Source organism: Rana temporaria, chromosome 2 (assembly GCF_905171775.1).
Source record: "Rana temporaria chromosome 2, aRanTem1.1, whole genome shotgun sequence".
NCBI classification, from domain to species: Eukaryota; Metazoa; Chordata; class Amphibia; order Anura; family Ranidae; genus Rana; species Rana temporaria.
Window position 1 is genome coordinate 241197952 of NC_053490.1, and position 25544 is coordinate 241223495.

Below are 25544 nucleotides of genomic sequence, written 5' to 3' on the forward strand. Positions count from 1 at the left end.
AGCTTCATTTGGAGAGGAGTCAACAAGACCTATGATGAAAGGTACACCATTCCTACTGTAAAACACAGAGGTGGATCGCCAATGTTTTTGGGATGTGTGAGCTACAAAGGCATAGGAAAATTGGTCAAAATTGATGGGAAGATGAATGCAGTATGTTATCAAAAAATACTGGAGAAACATTGCATTCATCAGCCAGGAAGCTGCGTATGGGACGTACTTGGAAATTTCAACATGACAATGATCTAAAACACAAGACCAGGTTGACCTGTCATTGGCTACAGCAGACAAAAGTGAAGGTTCTCGAGTGGCCATCTCAGTCTCCTGACCTCAATATCATTGAGCCACTCTGGGGAGATCTCAAACATGCAGTTCATGCAAGACTGCCCAAGAATTTACAGGAACTGGAAGCTTTTTGCCAAGAGGAATGGACAGCTTTACCATCTGAGAAGATAAAGAGCCTCATCCACAAATACCACAAAAGACTTTCAGCTGTCATTGATGTTAAAGGGGGCAATACACGGTATTAGGAACTGGGGTATGTAAACTTTTGATCAGGGTCACTTGGGTAGTTTCTGTTGTGATTAGGATTTAAAGAGAGTAAAACACAGTTGATTGATAACAAATGGCATCAGTCAAACACTAACCATGAATGGAAAATGTGTTATCATTCATATTCTCTAAAATCATAAATTCTGCCAGGGTATGTAAACTTATGAGCACAACTGTAGATATATATCTTTCCATTAAAAATATTTTGACATTAAATATAATAACTGCCATCATATGATTTGTGTATTCACCATAAAATCTTTTTATTGAAGTTTATTGAGGGACACAGGGAGTCTTAGACCTTTGGGTTATACTACCACTTACAAGAACATTCAACACAAGCAAACCAAAAAGAAGTTGGCCAGCCCAGGGTATAACTCCTTCCACTACCAGCATGCCTCAGTTTTGTAGGCAGGTATGATTATAAACACAGAAGGTGGGACCTGTGTCCCACAACGGACTTCAAGAAATTTAAGACAAGTACAAAAGTCCTGTTTTCTTTTTCCTGCATTTCAGGTCATAGGAAGCCCTAAGACTTTGCGATGTCCAACGGAGAAGTGGGCAACAAAGATCACAATTGCCAATGGGTCCAAGTAAACTGCAAAAAAGGTGAAACACAATCCTTAATAAAGTACTAGAAGCTTAAAAAATGAACAGCCTAGAAATGGTAGAACAAGAGACTGGATTCCCAGAGCCCATCTAGAGTGACAAAAGGGGAAGGAGTCTTTCTGAAAGAAACAGTGGCTGAGAAGTAGATTTGTACAGCCTGAACCACATCCACACAGACAATGGAGGGACTTTTCCTTTAGATGAACCAGAGCCATACAAAAGGGATGGAAGAACAATATCCAAGTTAAATCGTTTTTTTTTTTTATCATTGCATTGAATGTTTCAGTTAGCAACCTAGTACTCACGTGTTTGACGATTTGAAATCGTCCCCCGTCTGATTTCTTAGAAAATATAAACTTATAAAAAAAGATGCAGGAATTTGCCATTTTTCTTGTGGGCATTGTGAAGCCCACAAGCACATACTTCCGGGAAGCGGTGAATGCCCTTGTCACGTGACCGGCTTGATGAGTCACACGGCGAGTGAAATCCAGCAAGATTACGATGGTCGGCGTGTCTCCTGGGAAGCAAGACACTGTGCTCCCAGAAGACATTGCGGACACCTCCCAGCAAACAGTGGGGCGCTGGGCAAGAGAATATATACGCCCACTCCCGTGGGAGGGATACCCGGAAGTCTCAATAAATACTCCTGGTTCACGGTATTTAAATGCACAAAAAAAAAAAAAAAGTATATACTCCATAGATCTGGATAAGCTAAATGTGTATATTTAGGGTGAACCTCCGCTTTAAAGGTGAAAGGCGTAGAAAACATTACACAAGAAGGAAGTCCTGGACCTTAACACCACCACCAAGGTGGTGGGGGAGCTAAATATCAAATGAGACACCCTCTACACAAAAGGTATTAATATAAAACTGGGAGGCCAACAGTCTCTGAAACAAACAGAAAGAGGAGAAACTCCTAGGGTGAAAACCACTAGATCAAATGAAGTAAGACCTTCATGTCTGATCTTGTGGGATGTGAACTTCCAAGCTTTGAGCATCATAGGAATCAGACTCAGATGCCCCTGTCCCTGAGAAACCTAGGTTCAACAGTCATGCAATTAAAACCATCAATCAAGAAGCAAGGTGGCAAAATCGGTATGAAAGAAGTTTCAGGGGAAGAAAAGCATAGATCGGGGATTACAGATCCCATAGAGCAGGAATCTTTTAAACTACACCCCTCCAGCTGTTGGGGAACTACACTTCCCATGAGGAATTGTAAAACTCTGACATTCAAAGACTTGACCAGGCATGATAAGAATTTTAGTTCCTGAACAAATGGAGGTCCATAGTTTGAAGACCCCTGCCATTAGATAGCGCATCCACTGCTTCCAGATACAAATCTGCCCAGTTCGGTGTTGAATCTGGCATCCCCACCACCCAAGACATTGGTACTGGAACACCTATAGGTTTAGCAACCACTCTCTCAGGTCCACATGCTGCTGGCTGAGGCGGTTTGACTGTGTGATCCTTTTTTATTTTTTTTAGAAACAAAGGTTTAATTGAGTTTAATACAAAAGGTTTATACAGGGCAGCTGTACAGTGCTATGTATATAATAAAACATTTGTTTACAACCCAATAAAAAAAAAGGTTTTAAATTATTTCCATATTCAACGATAACCATACGTTGCATATAAAGACATACAGATAATTGGGAGTGAGGAGTTGGACTGGGACTTGTTCTGGATTGAAAAGTTTGACCCAAAGAGCCTACTCCTGCCACAGGTAACATCCTTGATAAGAGCATCTATGGCTGGTTTAAAGAGGTGCTGCCAACTGAAGGGGACAACATTTTTTATTACAAAACAGTTCCGCAGTCCAAGACCTAAGACAAATTGCCCTATGCATATGCACCAACAAGAGACTCCAGTGAGACACAAGAAAGGAGGCTTTCAGTAAGCCATCACAGCTGAAAATTAAATTCCACAACAAGCAGCAACATGGTGGTTGCTAGATCCCCTTTAAAAAAGATTCCCTCAAGTCAGACATAACAGCCATTCAGGTGCAAGGCAGGAGCTGAAAGTGAAAACAGTTCAGTTGGGTCTTTAAAGTAGAACTAAACTCATCGATTTAACGGTTTCCCAAAACGGTTTCATTCAAAGCATGCTGTGAATGATCCACGGGGGGAGCGGAAATCAGATGCAAAATCAGATTGGAAGGGCATGGAAGCACATGTATGGCCTCTGTGATCCAAATAAAAGGATTCTTTGAGACATAAAGTCTTCCATGACCTTAGCAAAAGCCTTAGCCGAGAGAGCAGATGACCCAGCTACACCCAACAGGGTCAAGGAGGACTACGAAGACGGAAGAACCTAACAGTAGAGGAAACATGACTCCAGGCTGCAGACATAGGCACCATCAGTAGGTACTTTGCAAGCATTTCCCAGCCCATTATCAGAAAGTGAGCTAGGGGCACCCAATACAATGGGACTGTTCCCGTGTGTTCAGAATCTGACATTTTGCATCTGCAATGCGGTTAAGCAACTTACAGGCTGAGGGTAGGAGGTGAGACCTCAAGTACTCATGAAAACCAGACAGTTGAAAGCAAACAAGGGTCAGTGAAATGACAGCATGGGGTGCCCAACCAGTGGCCCATGGAGCCTTCTGATGTCCCACAACCTCCTGCTCAAGGATGGCAGGTTGGCAAGCCCAGATCACTGGTTGCTAATCTGCCACCCCAGAGCATCAGTGGTGTAAATTTAGCCAGCGACAGCAACAGCCTTTGATACCTGAATGGAAGACTTATTAAAGGCAAGTTTGTTACTAAAATCTCAGTGTTTATATATGGTTATATCTGTTTAATAGTTACTAGGCTGCTTTCAATGTGATCCGCACTGAGCCATAGAATTTGGTTATTACCTGCGGGTTTGGTGTACTTTTTAGAAAGTACACTTGCAGGATATAATAGAAAAGTCTAGTGCAGCTAACCCTCAGGAAAGCCACAGGTGCACTGCGCTGCACCATCTGTGTGGGTAAACTGTAGCAAATCAGTGTGAATTCAGCCTTGGGCTCTTTTCACATGATGGGTTTCCGACGCAAATTGGACCTTCTATTCACCAGATGTAAACGGATGGTGTCCGTTTATACCTACTGTACCTCCAATCCGATTTGTTAAAAAAAAAACACATACACACACACACACACACACACACATACAACAGAAGGGGATCCGTCCCTTTCCATCTGGGCGGATCAAATCAGAGGGCCCATAGCATATAGTGGGCTTTGTCTGTGTCTGCTCTACATATATGGAGTGATCACAGACCAGCTTTTTGTGTCCAATTCTTTCATAGGAAGCAGTATACTATGAATGAAAACTTGTGTGAAGACCTGTGTGGACGAGGAGGAAAAAAATAAAATCAAACTCACTTTTGATTTTGCAAAATTATTTTTGGAGTGTTTTATGAATGCTTTCATGAATTTAAGTACATTTTGTTTTTAACTGGTACGCAATAACATGTGAAAATCAATCTTAACAAGTAAGTAGGACCAGACAAACAAAAGGGTTTGCTATACTTCAAATAAAAGTAATTAAATAAATGCCTTATACAAAAATCATTAAAATAATGACCCTTACCAAACTTTTTACTGAACAGCTGGTCAACTATTTTCCTTAATTTTGTAATTCTTGTATACCACTCTTCTTTCACTAATGTGCAAAAAAAACAAAACAAGAACATTCATATTTTTCCAGTTTTTGTTAACAACTCAGGACATGTAATTAAAAGGGAAGTGCAGGAATAGAAAAATAAATAATAATAAAAACAAAAAAAAACAAACATACATAGTAGCCTATACGGCTGCAGCATTAAGCCGAATCTACACCTAGAATTAAACGATTAAAACCCCACTGAAAAAGTAGGGCTAAAAGAGCTTTGGCCATATTTATCCTTTAAATCATTGATCAATAGAACAGCCCTGGTGGAGAATTTCCATTCAATCAGCACTCACAGCTTATCGGCTGCAGCACTGATTAGTGTATTCTGATGGCAGGGGAATCCCACTGTCAGAATTCAACAGCACAGCAGGGAGGATTCCCACATCCACATCAAATTTGTGGATGGGGGAATTGGGTCAGTTTTGTTAGTTCAATCCACTAGCTAAAAAAATAAAAAAGCTGACACATGTTAGGCCAGCTTAACAAGAAGTCGAATGGCAGCAGGAAAATAAATAACCTGGAGACTTTGAGAAGGCGGAGAGCAACGGAAAGTACTTTTTGGAAATAAGAGTACATACTTGAATATATATATATATATATATATATATATATATATATATATATATATATATATATTTTTTTTTTTCAAACCAGAATTTAGTAAGTTATTATGTAGCAACCAATCATTCAATCTAAAAATTAAAACGAGAGCATTTCTGATTGATTGTTCTTTAAAGTGATACTAAAGTTAAAAACAACATGATATACTTACCTGCTCCATGCAGTGTTTTTTGCACAATGCAGCCCAGATTCTCTTCTTCTCGGTTCCCTCTTTGGCACTCCTGGCCCCTCCCTCCTGTTGAGTGCCCTCACAGCAAGCAGCGGTCTATGGGGGCACCCAAGCCGAGCTGCAGCTCCCTGTGTCCATTCAGACACGGAGCCTGAGGCCGACCAAAAACCCTTTCTCTCCTCATTGGCTCACTGACTTTGACAGCAGTGGGAGCCAATGGCACAGAATGCATCAAGATAAAAAAAAAAAATTCTGCCTTTACAACCACTTTAAGAATAAATACTCTTTTCTGAATAGGGTTGAAAAGAGTTGTCTCAATTGATATAGAAATTAGCATCGAAATAGGTCCAGGTACCTCCTGTGTTTAGTTTGTCAACTGCCAAGGCTTCTTTTGTAGTGTTCAGAAGTTCAGGTCTAGAGAGAAATTGAAAAAAAGGTTTCAATGTGAATTCTAGAGGTCAGTACATTTTAAAAGCATAGTTTCATATAGAATTTTGAGCAAGACAACAATCTTATTGTCACTTGTTTTGACTATTGTCCAGCAGTACAGGATATAAGTTTAAAATCTAACTGACCACAAATTAAAAAAAAAATAAGTTTTTTTATAATCATCAAAACCTGCTCTTCTTGCTGGTCTCCAAAGGGAGGCAACTTTGATTTGTTTTATGTAGCTGAAGTAAAGCTTTAAAATCATACTCTGTGGCATAAATAAAAATCATAGAATAATAAGTATAAAAAAAGAGCAGTGTTCACAAAAATATATAGTATATACACCATGCAGAGTTAAATAACGGCCAATAAAATGCGGTAAAATAGCGCTTGCGGTAAATCAGTTTTGAAAGTGCAATTCACTAAGAATTTTACGATAAATAACGAATGCAGTAGTTGTTGGCTTAAGCTGTAATTGCCACATTTTTTCATGTGGTAACTTAGCGCATTGAGTTGGTTGCTAAGGAGCAGGCTGTTGCGTCCTTAAACGATGACTCATCAGCTGTCAGCGGCTATTAAAAATAAAGAAAATTACACAGCGTGGGGTCCCCCCCCCGAAATCCATGCCAGACCCTTATTCGAGCATGCAGACCGATGGGTCAGAAAAGGGGGGCACCCCCTCCTGAACCATACCAGGCCACAACATGGGTGTGTGAGGGAGGGGGGACTTTGGGCCATTCATTTTTTTTCACTGACTATAGAGATTTCTTAAAAACCCTTTCAAACACCAAAAATGTATCTAAAAATAAAAAAAATGTATTAGGGTACAGTGTTGTATGACTGGGTAAATGTCAAACTACCAAAGCACTGGTATCTGAAAAAATGGCCTGGTAATGAAGGGGTACTACAGGCTTGTACTAAAGTGGTTGTTACACATTTGTAAAGCTTAGTACACACCACTAGGCTTTTTTTCATTCAGCTCGCTGGGTTGAGAACGGACAGCTCTATTGGAGCCGCTGTATTAACATTTCAATGTTAGTACAGCAATCTCCCCTGCTATTCTATTGTATTCTGACAAGGGGGGGGGGACGTAAGAATACTCTGGTCAGCGCTTTCAGCCATTGGCTGAGAGAGCTGATTGGGAGCCGGTTGGCTGCTGGTTTTCCAGCAAGCTCGGGAGCCAAAACGACCGGTTTATGTCAGACCAGCTGCCATACACACTGGCTGAATGTCGGCCGTTTATCGAACCAGCCAATGTCGCCCGACATTCAGCCCGTGTGTACCAAGCTTTAACCTACCAACCTAACAGATAGGGGGTGCATTGTTTTCTATCAGTAGGCCAAGTCACAGACTTGCACGGTGAGAAGCAGCAGTATAGCACAGCCATTGTTTGGCACTGTGGTAAATGGAGCCTGCAATTGTAGTGAGCAAATAGGTTTGTCAATAAGTGCATATACTGTACAATTACAACCTTATAGAAACAAATGTTTCTGAAAAATCAACACATTATTTACATAATAAGCGGATCTCCTTTTTTTTTTTGCATGTGTTGGAAAAACAACTGTACACTTTTAGAAAATATTTATTCTTTTTTTATTAAGACATACTTTTTGATGATATAATTAATTCTTTCCCGTGCCAACAGTATCCTTTCGAGGCGTGGAATTCCATACGTCGATGGCCTTCTGAATGGGATGCCTTCTGGCAGTCCTTCAACATACAAATCTTCTGAATAAGACTGGAAAAGGTGATATGGAACGGCTATTGGACCACTTGCATTTATGGCTTCAGCTTTTAACAAAAATTACAAAAAAGTCTCTCAGTATAAAATAATTTAAATATTTAATAAATGAATACTACATGGTTTGGATTCTTTAGGGATAAGATGAAAACTAAAAAAAAAAGCTTTCCGAGCATGAATTCTTTAATATCCCACAAGAGAATACAACTGCAGGACATATTAAATAGCAAGCCACAATATATGCACATTTTAAAGATTTAATAGGTTATGGAAACCCCACTATCTTTATGCAATAACTCACTGTCAGACAGTAGCAACTTCAAACTAGCTTGATCCCCTGCTATTTGATCCCCTGCAGATTTTGTAGGTTTGCCAAAGAAATGAAGGGTCTGTAATTTTTATCATAGGTGTATTTTAAATTATAGAGATCAACCAAAAATTCAGAAAAAAAACACATAAAACAAATGCTATAAATAAAGTTGCAGTTTAGTAATTACAATAAATATTTGATCCCCAAGCAAAACATGACTTAGTACTTGGTGGAGAAACCCTTGTTGGCAAGCACAGAGGTAAGACGTTTTTTTTGTAGTTGGTGACCGGGTTGCTCAGGAGGGATTTTGGTCCACTCATCTTTAAAGATCTTCTCTAAATCCTTACGGTTTCTTGGGTGTCTCTTGGCAACTCAGAGTTTCAGCTCTCTTCATAAAGTTTCTATAGGATTAAGGTCCGAAGACTGACTAGGCCACTCCATGACCTTAATGTGCTTCTTGTTAAGCCACTCCTCTGTTGCCTTGGCCGTATGTTTTGGGTCATTGTCATGCTGAAAGACCCATCCATGACCCATCTTCATTGTTCTGGCTGAGGGAAGAAGGTTCTCATCCAAGATCAAATACATGGCCCTGTCCATTGGCCACTCAATGCGGCAAATTTGACCTGTACATTTAGCAGAGAAACAGCCCCAAAGCATAATGTTTCCACCTCTGTGCTTGACTGTAGACATGGTGTTCTTAGGGTCATAGTCAGCATTTTTCATCCTCCAAACACAGCGAGTCCTCCTTCTCAAGATGGCACATGAACATCTTAATGATTCGGAGAAGGGTTGGGAGAAAGTGCTGTGGTCAGATGAGATCTAAATTGAGCTCTAAGGCATTAACTCGACTCGCTGTCTTTGGAGAAAGAAAAATGCTGACTATGACCCTAAGAACACCATCCCTACAGTCAAGCACAGAGGTGTAAACATTATACTTTGCGCCCGTTTCTCTGCTAAAGCTACAGACCGACTTTGCCGCATTGAGGGGCCAATGGACAGGACCATGTATTGTAAAATCTTGGATGAAAACCTTCTTCCCTCAGCCAGAACACTGAAGATGGGTCATGGATGGGTCTTCCAGCATGAAAATGACCAAAAGCATACCGCCAAGGCAACAAAGAAGTGGCTCTAGAAGAAGCACATTAAAGGTCATGAGTGGCCTAGCCAGTCTCCAGACCTTAATCCTATAGAACATTTATGGAGAGAGCTGACACTTCGAGTTGCCAAGCGACAGCAAGGAAACCTTAAGGATTTCGAGAAGATCTGTAAAAAAGAGTGGACCAAAATCCTTCCTGAGATGTGTGCAAACCTGGTAACCAACTACAAGAAATGTCTTACCTTTGTGCTTGCCAACAAGGGCTTTTCCACTAAGTAATGCTTTGCTTGGGGATCAAATACTTATTTTACTCACTGAACTGCAACTCAACTATAACATTTGTATCATGTGTTTTTTCTATATTTTTGGCTGATATTCTGAAATATAGACCCTTCATTTCTTTGTAAGTGGGAAAACTTACAAAATCTGTAGTGGATCCACCAATTATGTTTCCAACTCTACGTGTATAGATCTCTATGTAAGGTTAAATTAAAGAAATTTAAATAGATGGATGGAGTAGGCTCCCCTGTCGAGTATTATAGCTGTCAGAATATGTAAACAATAACTGTCAGTGATAGGCTGCAGTCACTAATCAGCTGGCAACTTTCAATTGGACTCCTTTGATCTGCAGGTCAAAGTGTGTTGAGAGGGGAGTCCCTGCCAGGGCCACCCACAAATAGAAATCTGTCGGATTCTGCAAGAGAGGCTCAAAATTCAAATATCGTGTATGGCCAGTTTAAGAGGATGTGCAAGTGTTGTCGGTCAACTAGGTTTTAAAAAGTTTACCAATACAACTCATGTGTGTAAACTAGGAATTGTATGCATTTTTTATCTTGAACTTTGACATTACGAATCCAAGTAGTCTCTTAATTTCTTTCACAGATCTTTATAGGCAGTTATGTAAGACAATTAAACTACAGTCTACAACAAACTTAAGATGGAAGTCCAGCTTACTGCATTAAAAGGCAAGATTGCAGAAAACAAAGTAAGCTCAGGTGATTAAACTGCCAGGACACATTTATATCTACTAAACTATTTGCATTAAATATATAGATTTTGCCAATTAAAGCAAACATTACAACATACCGTATTTTTTTTCAAACAATTCTTCCACCTGTTTCCTCAGTTCATTAATTCTGGCATTCCATTTTTCTAAAGAAGGAATACATAAACATTGGAGAAGAATTTTAATCATGGTGCATTAAAGGGGGAGGGATGCCACAAACAAATTCAATAATCCCAGTGTCTGGAAATAACAGGCATACAGGGTGTCCCCGGGTTACGAACCCGTTAGAGACTTTGCTCCTGTTTGTAAATTGGAAATGTTCGTAAGTCAGCCGAGCATGCGCAGACCGGCAATTACGGACATTTCCGATGTCCCATCGAATGCCATTCTGCGCATGCGCAGAACAGCAGGCCGGTCCACCTAAAATGGCAGAGGGTCCCTGCAGCGCCCAGTTCGTAAGTAGGAGAAGTTTGTAAGTCAGGGACACCCTGTATTTGACATTACAGGGGTTTAATTTACTGTAATTCACAAAAAGTTACCAAAGTTGAACTCTTTGGCTTTTCTCTTGCATTGTTGATTGGCTGGTTGTGTTCCGGCACTCCTCTGCTTCTTATGAGGTGGTCCATAATCATCACCTGAAGATAGCAAAAGACAATAAACTTAAATATCAGTGTAACGGGAGTCCTTTTTGGGGCATAGGAGGACTGAGAACTGATATCTCGGATTACATGAGATGGGACATTAATGATAATTCATGTATTGCAGGAGATCTTGACATATTACAGGTGGTTTATAAGAATGTCTCATTCAATAGACTGTTGAGATGCTAATTAAGTCTGCTACTGTGGTGATGTGAATTGGAGCTTGGTAGCCAGTCTGGCTGCCTATTATGGGATGATTAAGTGTCTTGCTGTGATTTCATTCTTTGTCCATTGTGCTAATTAGGTCTGCTTCTACAGACCTTTTCATTGTGTAATGCTAATGACACTATTTTGTGTGAAAAGTCTATTGATGATAAGATGTGGAGACTGACTTGTCAGCTATAGTAATTAACTCCTCTAAGATGCAGTGCCGGAATGTCTGTCTAGGGATGTGGATTGGAGGGGGAACTCGTTAACCACCCATTGTGTGATGTTTTGGGTGGAGAGTTTCATTGTCCCTGTGATTAACTGTAGCATGCTTGTAACTGTATATAACAAGCTGAGTGTACCATTAAAAGTATTCATTCATTTGGAACCACAAAGAACAGAGCTGTGTGTCTCGTCTTTATTCTGGGGAATGGAATGGGTCCTGTCTGCTGGATTGTCGGATAAGCTGTTGTGGTTGGTGGAATGGAAGATCGTAAATGGTGTTAACCCCTGACCGTTACAATCAGTAACAAGTGAAAAACATTTAGAGCCGGTTCACACAGGGGCGACCTGGGATCTGACTTGAGGTCTCCCCAAGTCGTCCCAAATCGCGTGGTTGAAAAAATCAATGGAAGTGAATAGAGCCGTCTTAAATGTACACTACTGAAGTCGCTCCGACTTCAGAAAAGGTTCCTGTACTACTTCAATCTGACTTGTAGGCAACTTGTACCCATTGATTTCAATGGAAGTTGCCTCAGAAGTCTGATCACCGTCTTAACTGAAGCAACTTTCCAGGAAGATAACGCACATTTTTCAGCCAAACCCCTCCCTCCCACGGAGCTAATTGTTGTTTGATTGGCCACTGGAAAGCCTCCTGTCCTGGAGGCGACTTGAAGTTGGCTTGTACTGTCCTGGAGGCAACTTGAAGTTGCCTTGTAAGTTGCCTGATGATTCATACTCAAGTCGTGTCCAAGTTGCCTCCCAAAGTCGTGCTGGAAGTCGTGTTGCCCCTGTGTGAACCGACTCTTAGTAAACTGCTAATGCTATCCATAAAAAAACACAACAAATGTGCCAATATGCGAGTTGTGTGTAGTCGCATACAGATTATAACAAGTGCTGCCTGTGTACTCAAGCCGTGAAAAAGGAACTGCCAAGGTTTCCTTTTTTTACTTAATAGGATTTTGCATCATATAACTAATGTCAGCCCCGATCCCCAGCCTGTTTAATTTTCGCTGGGAAGAGTACTTCTTTAGATGGAAAAAAAAAAAGTTTACATGAAAAAAAAAAAAATGGTGTAATAAGACACTTAAAACCGCATTATAATTTTTCTTTACTCTTGATAAAAAAATATTACATATAATTAGGCAGTTAAAAACCAATACCTTCACTATGTTCCATATCTGCTCCTTCATTGGAATCCTCACCATACCCATGACCTTATAAACATAAAAAAAATATAAATATACATTTAGGAGTAATTTTCTAATTACTGCAATAAAATGGAATAGTTAACCTTTGCCTGGAGCAGTTTCATTGATTTATTAAAATTGATTTCAGCACGTACTTTAAATGTTTACAAGAACTTTTAAATTGTTGTTGTAAACTTTTCTTTTTAGTTAGCTTTTGCACATTTTTATGGTCAACTTTTACTACAACATATATCTGTATGCAACACGTCAATCCTGCTGAACTAAAAAAGGACAAAATGAATAACACAAATTCAAATAAAGAATTGCAGTCCCCAAGGGCTTGTGCTTCATCCTCCCTTCTCTGAAAAGGAGTTGTTATTTCCACATTTAGAAAAGCAGCATAAAAAATGGTTCACAAACTAACTAAATCTGCAGTACAATTACTGTGCATTAACCATAATTAAAGTTCACTTTAGTTAAAAAGTCCTCTAATTCTCTGAACTCCTGACTTGTCTTCCCTTCCAATTTTGAAGATCATCGCTGTAAGGCCCTACCTGGCTTCATGCACCTTTTACAGCAGAAAATAAATAAAAAAAAATCCATTTATCACAATGACTGAACCAAAGTCTTGGGCAAATGTGCAGTATTCCATACTATCACAACACGTTAGCGATAGTGCTTTGCAGTGTCATTTATTTTGGTGGCACCCTATTACACCTAGGCGGTGCAGCACAAAGCAACTATGTTGCAAATCACAGCAACACACTAATGCAAACCATCTCTGCATTGTGGGTGCAGTGGTAAGAAAAAAAAAAAAAAATCTGCACGTTAAAGCACGCTGCCAGCTTGTTCAAAATGAAGGGACTGCTTTAACAAAGGGCCCTAGGGTTAGGTTTATAAAATATTAAATATAGGTCTAAAGGGTTTTGGGTTATTTTAAATCCTAACGTTCAGCTTTAAGAATTAGGTTTAAAGCGTTTGTTAACCCCAAACAAATAAAATAGTATTGATCCTGTTTCTTTAAAGCAGGTTATACAGCACAGTGCTTGTGCTGTGTAATTTGGTCCCCTGTATTAGCTGAAATACCTGGTTGATACTGCCAGTTTCTACCCTCCCCTCTGTACGCCGACTACGATAATCAGGGTCAGAATACGTGCCTCCGTCAGCCGCAGCCATGCTCTCCTGTGTCTCCATCTGTCCTTCTACCCCCTCATCTCCCTGATCCTCCCGATCAGTTGTTAAAAAAAAAAAAAAGTGACTTCTATAGTTCCATCTATTATATAACATTTAGCTCCCCAGTGGATGTCATTTTTAAAAATATGCGATACAATAGCTTACATCAGGAGCACCGTTCGGTGCTCACGTGACTGCGTGCCGGTATCCTCCCCTCCTCCTGCAGCTATCAGATTGGGACAGGAGACCGGCAGTCAGTCAGCTGAGTGCCGAACGACGCTCTGAAGTAAGCTATTATACTGCAGTGTTACTTAAGTGTTAAATTTAGCTTTACTGATATGTTTAGGGGTTCACTTAAGTTAAAGAGAATCAGTCACCAATAAGCATTTGTAATAATCTAGATCTTTACTCTTGAATTGTTATAGTGCAACAGTTTATCTCACGGTCTCTGTAAGGGAGGCCTTAGAGTTCAACACTGAGATGACAAATCTCAGAGAGGAAATACATCTACATAAAAATCACACACACACACACACACACACACACGTGTATTCCAGAGAGGTAGAAAAAAAAGGGATATTTGCTTACCTGTAAATTCCATATCTTGGAATATGGTATAGGACAGTGGTCATCAACCCTGTCCTCAGGACCCACTAACAGGTCAGGTTTTATGTATTACCTTGGGGAGATGCAGACTAGAATACTGCAATCACTGAGCAGCAAATGATATTACCTGTGATGTATTTCAGTTATCTTGCAAACCTGGCCTGTTAGTGGGCCCTGAGGACAGGAGTTGATGACTACTGGTATAGGACACAAGCTGGATATTCATAGACTGTGCATAATAATCTGCTTCAGGTGATTGAACACTGTGAAAAGCTTTTCTGTGCACGCCTCTTAGGGCCCCCTATAACCCAATCCCACTCCTCAGTGTTTTAGCAAGCAATGCATAGTAACACAGAACAGATGGGAGGGCAGCCTGTGTCCTGTGCTGTACCATCATATGGAATTTACAAGTCAAAATTCCCTTTTATTTTAGTCATACAGTACCAAACATAGTCTGGATATGCACAGATCCTGGGTATGCCCAAGCAATGAAACTGAGGGGCTGACAAATAAGGCAAACAGAACCATGCCAATGGGCCCAACAAAATAAACAAGGGTCAGGGACTGTCACTGAAAGAACCTGGCAAACAAAGACTGCATCTGTAAGAGGCCTGGGAATCCATCTGGTAGAACTTGGAGACGGTATGGACTAAAGATCAGGTGGTGGCCTTACAAGCTGGGCAACAGAGGCTTGATGTCAGAATGCCCAGAAAATCACCTCTGATCTGGTGAAGTGAGCCTGTAGGGGTACTGAACTTACCATACAAGCTTTAGCAATTAGTTGTCTTATCCACCTAGCAATAGTGGACTTGAAAGCAGGAAGCTTTTAAAAATACCCTGTAGGCATGAATGAATCTGTTTTTCTGATAGAGACTGTGAAAGGGCTTTGGGATGCAGGGTACAAAGAAGGAAACAGCGTCTTCAATGAGGTGGAAGGTTGATACCATCTTAAGAAGAAAGGAGGGTCTTGGGTATAAAACCATCTTATCCCTAGTGAAGAATCAGTAAGGGCTCCTTACAAGAGACACTAAGGTCCCTTTCACACGATAAGCCAGATCAGAGAGCCACCTGTCCGTTTTTCAGGCGGATATGAGTGGGCCATCTATTGACTGCTATGGGCAGGCAGGTGTGTCCGCTGACACCCGTCTGCCATCCGATCAAGACAGACGTTTGGAAATACGTCTACTATCCGTCTTGGCAGATCGGATCAGACATCATGTCAGTTTATATCCGATCTCCCCATAGAGATCAGCAGAGCTCTGACAGGTCCCTTCCACACAGTGAGCAGAGACTGACCTGTCAGCTCAACTGAGATCAGAAAGGCAATCTCCTGCTGAGCTGGCGGACTCCGCTAAGCAGATCCGCCCAGCGGACTCCGCTAAGCAGATCCGCCCCGTGTGCAGGGCCGGCGCTACCACTAGGTGGATAAGGCAGCCGCCTAGGTCGCATTGCCGCCTAGGGCGCAGCCATGGCCTGTCACCTCCTCATCCCGCTGAATGAAACCTCTGGAGCCGATGCCCCTGTGTGGTGGGTCTGCAGGAGTGTGTACTGGAGGTCTGGAGGAGGAGAGGGAATGTCCGCTGCCGAGGATCGTGCAGGGGCGCGGGGAGGGAACCATCAAATGCAGTATACCAACAGATCCCTCCCCTAGGTCCCCCAGCTTCAAAGCTGTTCGGCGGCTCAGGGCTCTAATGCAGAAAAGCTTGCTGCCTCCTTCATGGTCACAGGTCGGGACTCATGAGGGGATGTGGCCAGGCAAGGGCTAATCCTGTATGTCACTGGGGGCGGGGGGCAGAGCAGCTGGTGTCAGGGAAGATCGTGTGGTCCTTCATGGCAGAGCAACATGGAGGTAAAAAAAAAGGCTCTAAAAATGTTGTTTTGTCTTTTATGCAGCCACTGGACTGGGCGACAAGAGGGGGCTGGGTGAAATTGGGTTGAAAACTTGGTCTGCCCAGTAACTCCCACTCAGGACAGTGCTACAGGAAACAACAAATACCATCTTCATCTTTGTCAACTTTATTATTTCTATCTTTAGACTTTTACATAGAAGTAAAAAGTGCTGTTAGCTGACAAAGATCAAGATGGTATCTCCTGTAGCACTGTCCTGAGTGTGAGTTATTGGGCAGAGCAGTTTCAACCCAATTTTACCCAGCGCTCTGTTGTCACCCAGCCCCCTCTTGTCGCTCAGTCCTCTGCCCTGCTGTCACCCAGCCCCCTGCCCTGCTGTCACCCAGCCCCCTGCTGTCACCCAGTCCCCTGCTGTCACCCAGTCCCCTGCTGTCACCCAGTCCCCAAAAAAATATAATTATTTTTTTAATAATAATATATTGTTGCCAACTATGCTTGCTGTGTACAGCAGTTCAATGAGGGGAAAATAAACATCACAGGGGGTATAAATGGGGATGTGCTAGACTGTTTTGCTCTCTTTCTATACCGTAAAGTTTAGAAATTATATTTTAGCGATACAGAAGTTTTATTTTTTATGGGGGGGGGGGGGGGAGTAGCTGATCTCGCCTAGGGTGCAAAATAGTCTAGCACCGGCCCTGCCTGTGTAAAAGGGGCTAACTCAGAAATATGTCTGACAGATGTGATAGCCACCCAGAAAGCTACTTTGCAGCGGAGATCACCTAAGCAGAGTTCTCTCATGGGTTCAAAGAGGATTTCTGCAGAGAAGCGAGAACCAAATTTGGATTTCAAGGAAGCATAGGGTGCTGTAATTTGGGTCTGATCCATGAGACTCCTTGAATAAAAGGGAAAAAGAAGCCAGAGATTTCTGGAATAAGTGAACAAGGCTGAAACAGTAGAAAATATTGCTTTCTTTCACAATTTTCTGTCTTTTTTCGTTTATACAATAGAAAATAAAAAACCCAGTGGCGATCAAATACCACTAAAAGAAATCTCTATTTGTGTGAAAACAAAGATATAAAATTGTATTTGGGTACAGTGTTAAATGATTGCACAAATACCAGTTAGAGCCGGTTCACACTGGGGCGGCGCGACTTCGGGGGCGACTTGGCAAGGCGTCCTGAAGACGACTTCAGAGGCGACTTGCAAAATGACTTCTGTATAGAAGTCAATGCAATTCGCCCCCGAAGTTGTACAAGAACCTTTTTCTAAGTCGGAGCGACTTGCGTCGCTCCTATTAGAACGGTTCTATTGAATACAATGGGACGCGACTTGTCAGGCAGCTGAGTCGCCTGACGAGTCGCCCCAGTGTGAACCGGCTCTTACAGTAGCACGGTGCTAAAGAGCAAAAAATGCCCTGGACATGAAGTGCGTAATACCTTCTGGAAATCAAGTGGTAAAAACGTCCCTGTATAACTTTACATATCGTCAAGAAGTGATTACCGTAACTCATTCCCTCATCCAGCGCGATCTCCTTGTAAACCCAAATATTTGGTAAAATAGTATACACACTGTTCTCAATACCCTGTAAACAAATTACATATGAATACTTGGGAAACCAGGGGAGAATTTTTGTATTTTTGTATGCGTTTCGGATAATCTGCTTCTTTAGGAGAGAAGGAGAGGTGTAAATCTACAAATTGAACAAAAAGTTATAAATTATACAACCATAATGGTAACAAAAAAATTAAATGAATGTATACAGTTACAATATACAAAGCAACTGAACATGGCTTGTTAGTGTATCTGTATACATATTCTATTACCAATATGGTTGCAGAATGTAAGCTTTATAAATTCTCTCCTGAAGAAGCATGTTATCCGCAAAACACAGAGAAATATCAAAATTCTCACCTTGGATACCCCAAGATTGATAAAGGGGGCAAATTCTTTGGGCCCACTTTCTTGGGACAGCAGCCACCCAGCCCTGTTTGTTTTACTCGTTTAGGCATTATTGGGTGAAATGGTTTGGGGCACTGTCCCTTAAAAAGGCAATGCGGAATGCTCCAATGGGAATTCCCTTGGGACTTTATAAGAGGGCTGCAGAAGTTTGTACTCCCTTTGTGGTGTCCAGGAATACGGAAGGAAAAGCTCCCTCCCTCCCCGTTGCAAAAATTGTGTGGTTGAGTCACTCCGCAATCTGTGTGTGTGTGGGGGGGGGGGGGGGGACGACGAGGCTTTATTGGTACAATAAAGTTTACGATGCTCGAGTTCTAATAACTGAGCAGAGCCTGCTTGGTGTTTTATTTTATAAAGTATTGTATTGAGTAATATATTTTGGTTATGAAAATTGTAAACCAATAAAGTGCAGCGGCCATTTTTTCCCCCCAAAATCCTAGGTTTCGTGTGTATTTATATATAGTTGTATCTGGGGAATATGGTGGTGGGCGGGTGTGGCCTGCGGTCACATGATGTGCAATTTGTTTTACTATGTTTTCAAAGAATAAATATTTTTGTATCTTTAAGAAAAATATATTGTCTGCCTTGTGGATCCTTGTGCACCAAAGTCCATTTGTTTGAATACCCTGTAATATTCTTGCACAATAATGGGTACCAGTACTAAATATACAAAAATTAAAGGGTGCCTTTTTTTTTTTTAGGCACAAGGTCTTTCATACATTTTCTAGACTTCTAGACTATGATGATTCTGTACAAATATAGGTTACACTCCACGTTACCTCTGAGTACACATTGCTACTTTACATTACAGAAATGTTTTCTGCACATACATATCTATTACCTTGATAACAGAACTGATAGTAATCTCGATCATTGGACTCTTCTTTTATTATGACTGTAGTTAATTCAAATGAATTATCTGCAATTACATATATTAAAAAATAGCCAATTATTTTTTGTAATGATAAACAAAAAGATAAAAAAAATAGATTAAAAAAAATTGAAAAATGTCTATAAACATCTAAGAGGGTTCCGATACATGACAGCTAGAGATACTGCAATTACTTTGGTTATTTCCAGCAGCAAACATACGATTTACAGCGGTACATTATAAAACTGTTGCTTTAAACTGTGTTTCATCCACAACAATATGTACAATAATACTACTTTCCACTCTAGGCTTTGGTGAATGGAATCTTCAGTCTCTTGCAGAGCTACACCCACCAGTAGGATTTTCAGCATCCGACACTTCCAAGTGTATTGGATATCTGTGTCGCCTCTGTGAGCACAGTGGTTCCACCCATGGGCCATTTTGTCACTAGAGTGTCTGTTCAGAGCTAAATGGTGGATCTAAAGCATGCAGTGAGGAGACACTGGCATCCAACACACCTGGAAAAGTTGGATACTGAAGGTAGCAACATTTCTTTCACTGATATCGGGACTGGTATGAGTTATTGTACTTTTACAAGCTGCATGTTTTTGGGGCAGTTAGCAAGTCGTCATAGAGATATATTTATATATAAATAAAAAAATAAAAAGTTAAACATTTTTTTTGTCATTATATATAAAAACTGACTTTCTGTGGGCCTGCCGTTGCCAGCTACCCCTCCTTCAGAACAGGCAAGTATAGCAATCTTTTTATTACAGGGCTAGATAGATTATGCTTAGAATGGGGGTGGGAGTAGGTTTATAGTTAGCTAGGTTTTGCTTTTAATTCCACTTTAAAGTGGTTGTTAAGCCACTGTGATTTGTTATGCCATGTGCCCCAGACTCTGTGTTTTATAAAAAATAAAAATAAATGCTGTTCTATACTTGATTTTAGTAAGTCGCTCGGTGCTCAAGTGACTGTCTGCCTCTCTCCTCCTCTTGTCAGGTATAGACAGCATTTTCTTTTTTATATATAAAACACAGACTGGGGCACATAGCACAATGAAACACACAGGATTAAATGACACATTAAAAAAAGTTAGGAGGGGATGGGGCAGGCACTGTCAAGAGTTGACAGGGAGGGGGGGGGGGGGGAGAGGACGACAGGAAAGCTGCGGATGACGTAAACTGACAACAGTGTTAGGGCTCAGCAGCCATGATAAAACCGTGGTCAGTTTACAGGGGGAAGACAGAACCAGTATCAGCCAGGTATTTTAGGTGATACAAGGGGCTAAATTACACAGCACAAGCACTGTGCTGTATAACATGCTCTAAAAGGAACAGGATCCATTTATTTAATTTTTTTTAGGGTAACAAACACTTCAAGCTCCCCAACTGCCTGTTTTAACACCATGTTTGCCAATAACTGTGCCGCAAGCCGTTTGCAGCGTTTCCCCATTTCCTTGAATGGGTCATGTTCAGCGTGTTTGCAGCCTTGCTGAATGCAACATGTTGGATCTTTTTTTCAGCAACCATGAAGCATTGCGACCACGGTATGTAAACACCCCTATCTGCTGCCATTGTAGTTAAGGGGGTCAGTTGGGGGGGGGGGCGTTGCACAGCTTACCACCATTGACCATGATGCCAGTTTAAGGGTTTCTTCCCGCTATTTTTACTCCCAATGTCCAGCAAGGTAGAGAGATTTTATTTTACCCCCACTGACCAGCAATGTAGGGGGATTTTTTTTACTCCCATTATGGGCATTTTATTCTTGGCATTTTTTTTTAATCTGTTACGGATCCCAATCTGGCCCCCAAATGGTGTGACATACCGTGAACTAGCCTTTTTTTTTATGTGGGGACTTATGCTGTAAAAATGATTAGTTTAAGCTGGTAAATAGCTGTAACCCTTCTGTGACATACCAGAGTCATCGCTTGGCTCAGTTTTCACCTGAACAGGGTAAGAGCTGTAATAACAGAGAAAAAAAAATATTCAGGATTAATTCTATATACAAAAAAGTCTATTTGACACCATACTTCTATTAGTACATCATCTCTATTGGAATATAGGTGTGAGAGAGATTATATATATATATATATATATATATATACCGGTAATCGCTGAAAGCCTGAGCCAGTCGCTTCAGTCCCCTCCACAGGTCAGAGCAGAAAGCCAGTGACTGACAGCGATGGCTCTCTGCAGGCTAAGGACCAAAAGCTGTGATCAGCAGTGTTTGGATGCTCAGGCTTTCAGTCTTAAAGGCGGCAGGGGGCAAAAGTGTGCACAAAAATGTGCATATATCCACAGGAACAATTTCTAGACAGCCAAGTAGTTTTTTCTTAAAAAGCTGAATGTTTTTCTAAATGCACATTAATTGGCTATTACTATTTTAGGTTTAAGCTTTATTTATTTTAACACCATAGACTGTTGATGCAGGGGGCATCAAATTGTCGGAAGGTATCAGTGATGCTGCAGTTAAAAAAAAGCATTTTCATAGGAGTAGAAGACAGAGTGCAGAGATACGTTTGCACTTTATACTAAGTATGTTTAACTCTGAAGCAGGACCTCAAACATAATCTGTGAATAATTTGCCAAAACAAAATGTAGCCAGTACTTCTCTGCGCAAATCCATAGTTGTCATCTGCTCTAAGCATGGTTCTCCACTATGTCCTTATTGTCACTGAAGATTTTTTTTTCTATAAATTATATGCATGTTGCATAAAATTTCCAGTAAAAGCAAGTCAATACCTTTCCAAGATAGAGGTTTGTGTGTCACCTGCAAGGTCATCATCTACAAGAAAATTGCAAAATGATAAGTTCAAAACACAGACACAGCAACAAAATGATAATTGACTGGCACCATTCAGACTACTACATCTCAAATATATTTTTTTAAGCATTGAATTAAAAAAATATATACGGGGGGGGGGGGGTAAAAAAAAGAGCACACACACAAACATTTGGTTATTGAGACTTAAGAACTTCAATAAATTAACAAAAACAGGTACTTACTCTTTGAGTTATTCCCATAGGGAAAGGGTCTGATAAGAAAAAAATTAAATAAAGCATAAGATAGTTAAAGCTTTGTGAGGCAAATAATTTAAAATGTGGAACTTAAAATGAAAGTTATCAACTCTAAATATAGTACAGGCTACCCTTAAAATTGCCAACTATTCTCACCAGAGACACTTTCTTTATTATTTTTTTGTATAATCAGTATTTATTTTATTTCCAAAAAGCCATACGAAGTTAATAAAGATAACAGAAAATAAGACAAGAACATAAAAAGTTAAAACCATCAAGGGTATGTTCCATCCGTAAGGCAGACATCACTTCTGAGCATCATCGTTAACAATAGTACAGCCCATTAATAAGAGCAAAAACCATCATATCAACCCAGAGACATTTTCTGAAAGCAGTGTGCCTGTGTGCAACATTAGCAGTTGGGCCCCTTGGCTCATGAACATGGAAATGTGGCTCACACAGCAAACAGTGGGTATGTCTCCAATTGCCCTGAATATTGGGTGTGGCTTAAAGAGATGTGGTCAAACTGACTTGCATAGTATAGAATAAGTGTTAAATAGAGAACATTACATGTTGGGGCACCTGTTCAGGGCTCAGGAATAATTACATTGACCCATGGAATCTACATAATTTACTACGGATTCCTGACCTCTGCGTCACTTACTGCTAACCCCCCTTATCACCTACTCCTGACCCCTGAATTTAGCATCATTTACTACCGAGCTCTGAACCCTTCATCAGTTATTACAGAGGTAGGGGATAAAAAGTAAATGACACAGAGTTCAGAGGCCAGTAGTAAAGCAGAGTACAGAGTGCAGAAGTAAGTCTTGCAGTCTCATCATACAGCGAGCCCCCTGCTGGGGCCAATCAGACACCTCCGTGGCGGTATGGCATGATAGATAAGTATATTCCTGTATTTATTAGCATTGAGGACATATTTTTCATGTTACGTTGATGACCGTAGACGCAGTGGTCAGCCAAGGAAACTTAATACAGCAGATGAGACACATTATGCTTACTTCCACTTGAAATCGGATGATGTCCAGCAGTGCCATCAGCACAGAACTGGCGGAAAAAAGTGGGACCCAGGTACACCTATCTACTGTTTGGAGAAAAAGTCTGGCTTCATGGAAGAATTGAGGCCAAAAAGCCATACCTCTGATGTGGAAGCAAGCCTACATGATTCAACTATGCACAAAAACATACTGGGGTGCAGAAAGGTGCTCTGGACTGAGGAATCAAAATGTGAAATATTTGGCTGTAGCAGGAGGGAGTTTGTTTACTGAAGGGCATGAGAATGGTACAATAATGAAGCATGGTAGAGGTTCCGTGCAAGTTTGGGGCTGCAAATAGAATTGGAGATTTGTTTAGGATCAATGGTTTTCTCAATGCTGTGAAATACAAGCAGATACTTATCCATCATGCCATGCCATACCATCATGGAGGGGGGCGATTGGCCTCAAATGTATTCTGCAGCAAGACACCAATCCCACACATACAGCCTAGATCATTAAAAACATTATCAGCGTAAAGAATAACAAAGTCTTGGAAGTGATGGTTTGGCCCCACAGAGCTCTGAGCTCAAGATCATCAAGTCTGAGGATTACATGAAACGATAGAAGGATTTGAGGCAGCCTACATCCACAGAAGATCTGTGGTTAGTTTTCCAAGATGTTTGGAACAACCTATCCGCCGAATTGATTTAGAAGGCATAAAGGGATAAAAGGGTAGTCACACCAAATATTGATTTGATTTTCTCTTCTCTTTATTTACCTTCTATTTTGTTAATTGATAAAATTAAATAAACACTTATATTTCTTAAAGCATTCCTAATTTACAGCATTTTTTCACACCTGCCTAAAACGTTTGCAAAGTACCATGCATCTCTATCTCATGTAAATGCGTGTGACACAGACACACACTAGTAGATAAAACTATGTAAATGCTTTAGGCTGGGTTCACACTGACACGACAGTCATACGACTTTAATCCTACTTTGCTTTGCGACATTAGTCCTACATCGATCCTACATTGTTCCGACATCCATCCGAATTTCATGAACAGGATAATACTTTGATCCGACTTTGACAGTCTGACTTGTCCTTTGACCAATCAAAACAATCCCAGTGTGAGATAAATTATTTTTATTGCTGTTGTAATTATCATGTCAGGTGTCAAATGTCAGATGGTAAGGACAAGGATCCTACTTTGGCCTGAAGTCGGATCAAAGTCGGACCGAGTAGTAGTACAGGGAGCATTTTCAAAGTCGGACAGACTTGTATCGGACCAGTTAAGACTCTCATAGAGAAACATTGATTTTCACACGTCATGCGACATGAGCTCCCAATGTCGGAGCGTTTGTCGGACAAGTGTGAACCCAGCCTCTGAGTGTATATGTGTACATTGGAATAAAAGGGTGCAGCAATAAACCAAAATTACATACCATTAAAAATGCATATGGAAATTCAAATGTAGATGCCTCACCTTCTAATATTAAAATATATGTTGGATTTGTTATCCAAGATCAGATGTATTGTCTGAATATCATACATGGATGGCTCGTTGACCGATATTTCTTCTGGAAGTCCACAGACTGTAACAGCAGTGGGGTCTCTAGTTAACAATTCATAAGGGATAGGCACTGGACCGGATGTTCCTAAAGCTTTACCTAATTGTAAAAATATATTTAAACTACAATTTAAAAAGACAACCATTTAAAAATTGTAAAAAAAAGATATGAGAGGTAATCTACTAAACACACAAAGGACACATTTATTAAATATTTTAAAGTAGCTCTATAGTCACAGCATACAATTTTATAAGTTTAATATTCTAATAGCAATACATATTATAGTCGACAATCTAATATCAGCTTACTTGAAAATACTTCTATATTGGAAGTTATGCCTGTCATCTCTTTCCACAACTATCTGAATTCCATGCATGCTTTGCAGCTACACATTCCTTTGGAATATTTTCAATTTTTAAGAACTACACAATACATGGTAAGTTGCTGCCCGCAAGCAGTGATGATTAGAGGTCGACCGATATGGGTTTTTCTCTGGCCGATACCGATGCCGATATTCCAAAATTGGGGCGGCCGATGGCCGATATTTTAGGCCGATTTTTGCGGCCGATATTTTAGGCCGATTTTTTTTTCCCCATTATATCAGAAAATCTAGGTTGGGGAGGAGGTTATTGTTTAGGGTGGAGAGGTGGAGTGCAGCCTATCAGTGTCCATCAGTGCCCACCAATGCAGCTCACCAGTGTAGCCTATCAGTGTCCATCAGTGCCACCTCATTAGTGTCCACCAGTTCAGCCTGTCAGTGCAACCTCATCGGTGCCTACCAGTTCAGCCCATTAGTGTCCATCAGTGCCACCTCATTAGTGCCCACCAGTGCAGCCCATCAGTGCCACCTCAATTATTAAAAAAGAAAAAAAATACACTGGGCATGGGTGGGGATGCATTGTGGAGAGGGTTGGGTGGGGATGCATTGTGGAGAGGGATGGATGGTGCTGGGGTGGGTTGGGATGTGTTGTGGAAAGGGATGGATGGTGCTGGGCGTGGGTGGGGATGGGTTGTGGAAAGGGATGGATGGTGCTGGGTGTGGGTGGGGATGCATTGTG

The 25544-nt window shown here is 40.9% G+C and overlaps 1 protein-coding gene across 4 annotated transcripts in view; it reads right to left on the reverse strand.

The window, feature by feature from the left end:
• Nucleotides 1-25544, reverse strand: part of GTF2I (general transcription factor IIi) — a 92204-nt gene that overhangs the window by 50636 nt on the left and 16024 nt on the right. For 3 of the 4 annotated variants that reach the window (XM_040336693.1, XM_040336695.1, XM_040336696.1), the window contains 11 exons: nt 24402-24585; nt 21906-21934; nt 21642-21684; nt 20816-20859; nt 18868-18945; nt 12417-12470; nt 10726-10821; nt 10267-10332; nt 7641-7824; nt 5960-6018; nt 4734-4805 (listed from right to left, as the gene is read on the reverse strand). In XM_040336693.1, coding sequence (XP_040192627.1) covers nt 4734-4805; nt 5960-6018; nt 7641-7824; nt 10267-10332; nt 10726-10821; nt 12417-12470; nt 18868-18945; nt 20816-20859; nt 21642-21684; nt 21906-21934; nt 24402-24585 — 909 coding nt within the window. Of the gene's footprint in view, nt 1-4733; nt 4806-5959; nt 6019-7640; nt 7825-10266; nt 10333-10725; nt 10822-12415; nt 12471-18867; nt 18946-20815; nt 20860-21641; nt 21685-21905; nt 21935-24401; nt 24586-25544 lie in introns of all 4 variants that reach the window. The other variant, XM_040336694.1, reaches the window with a different exon arrangement.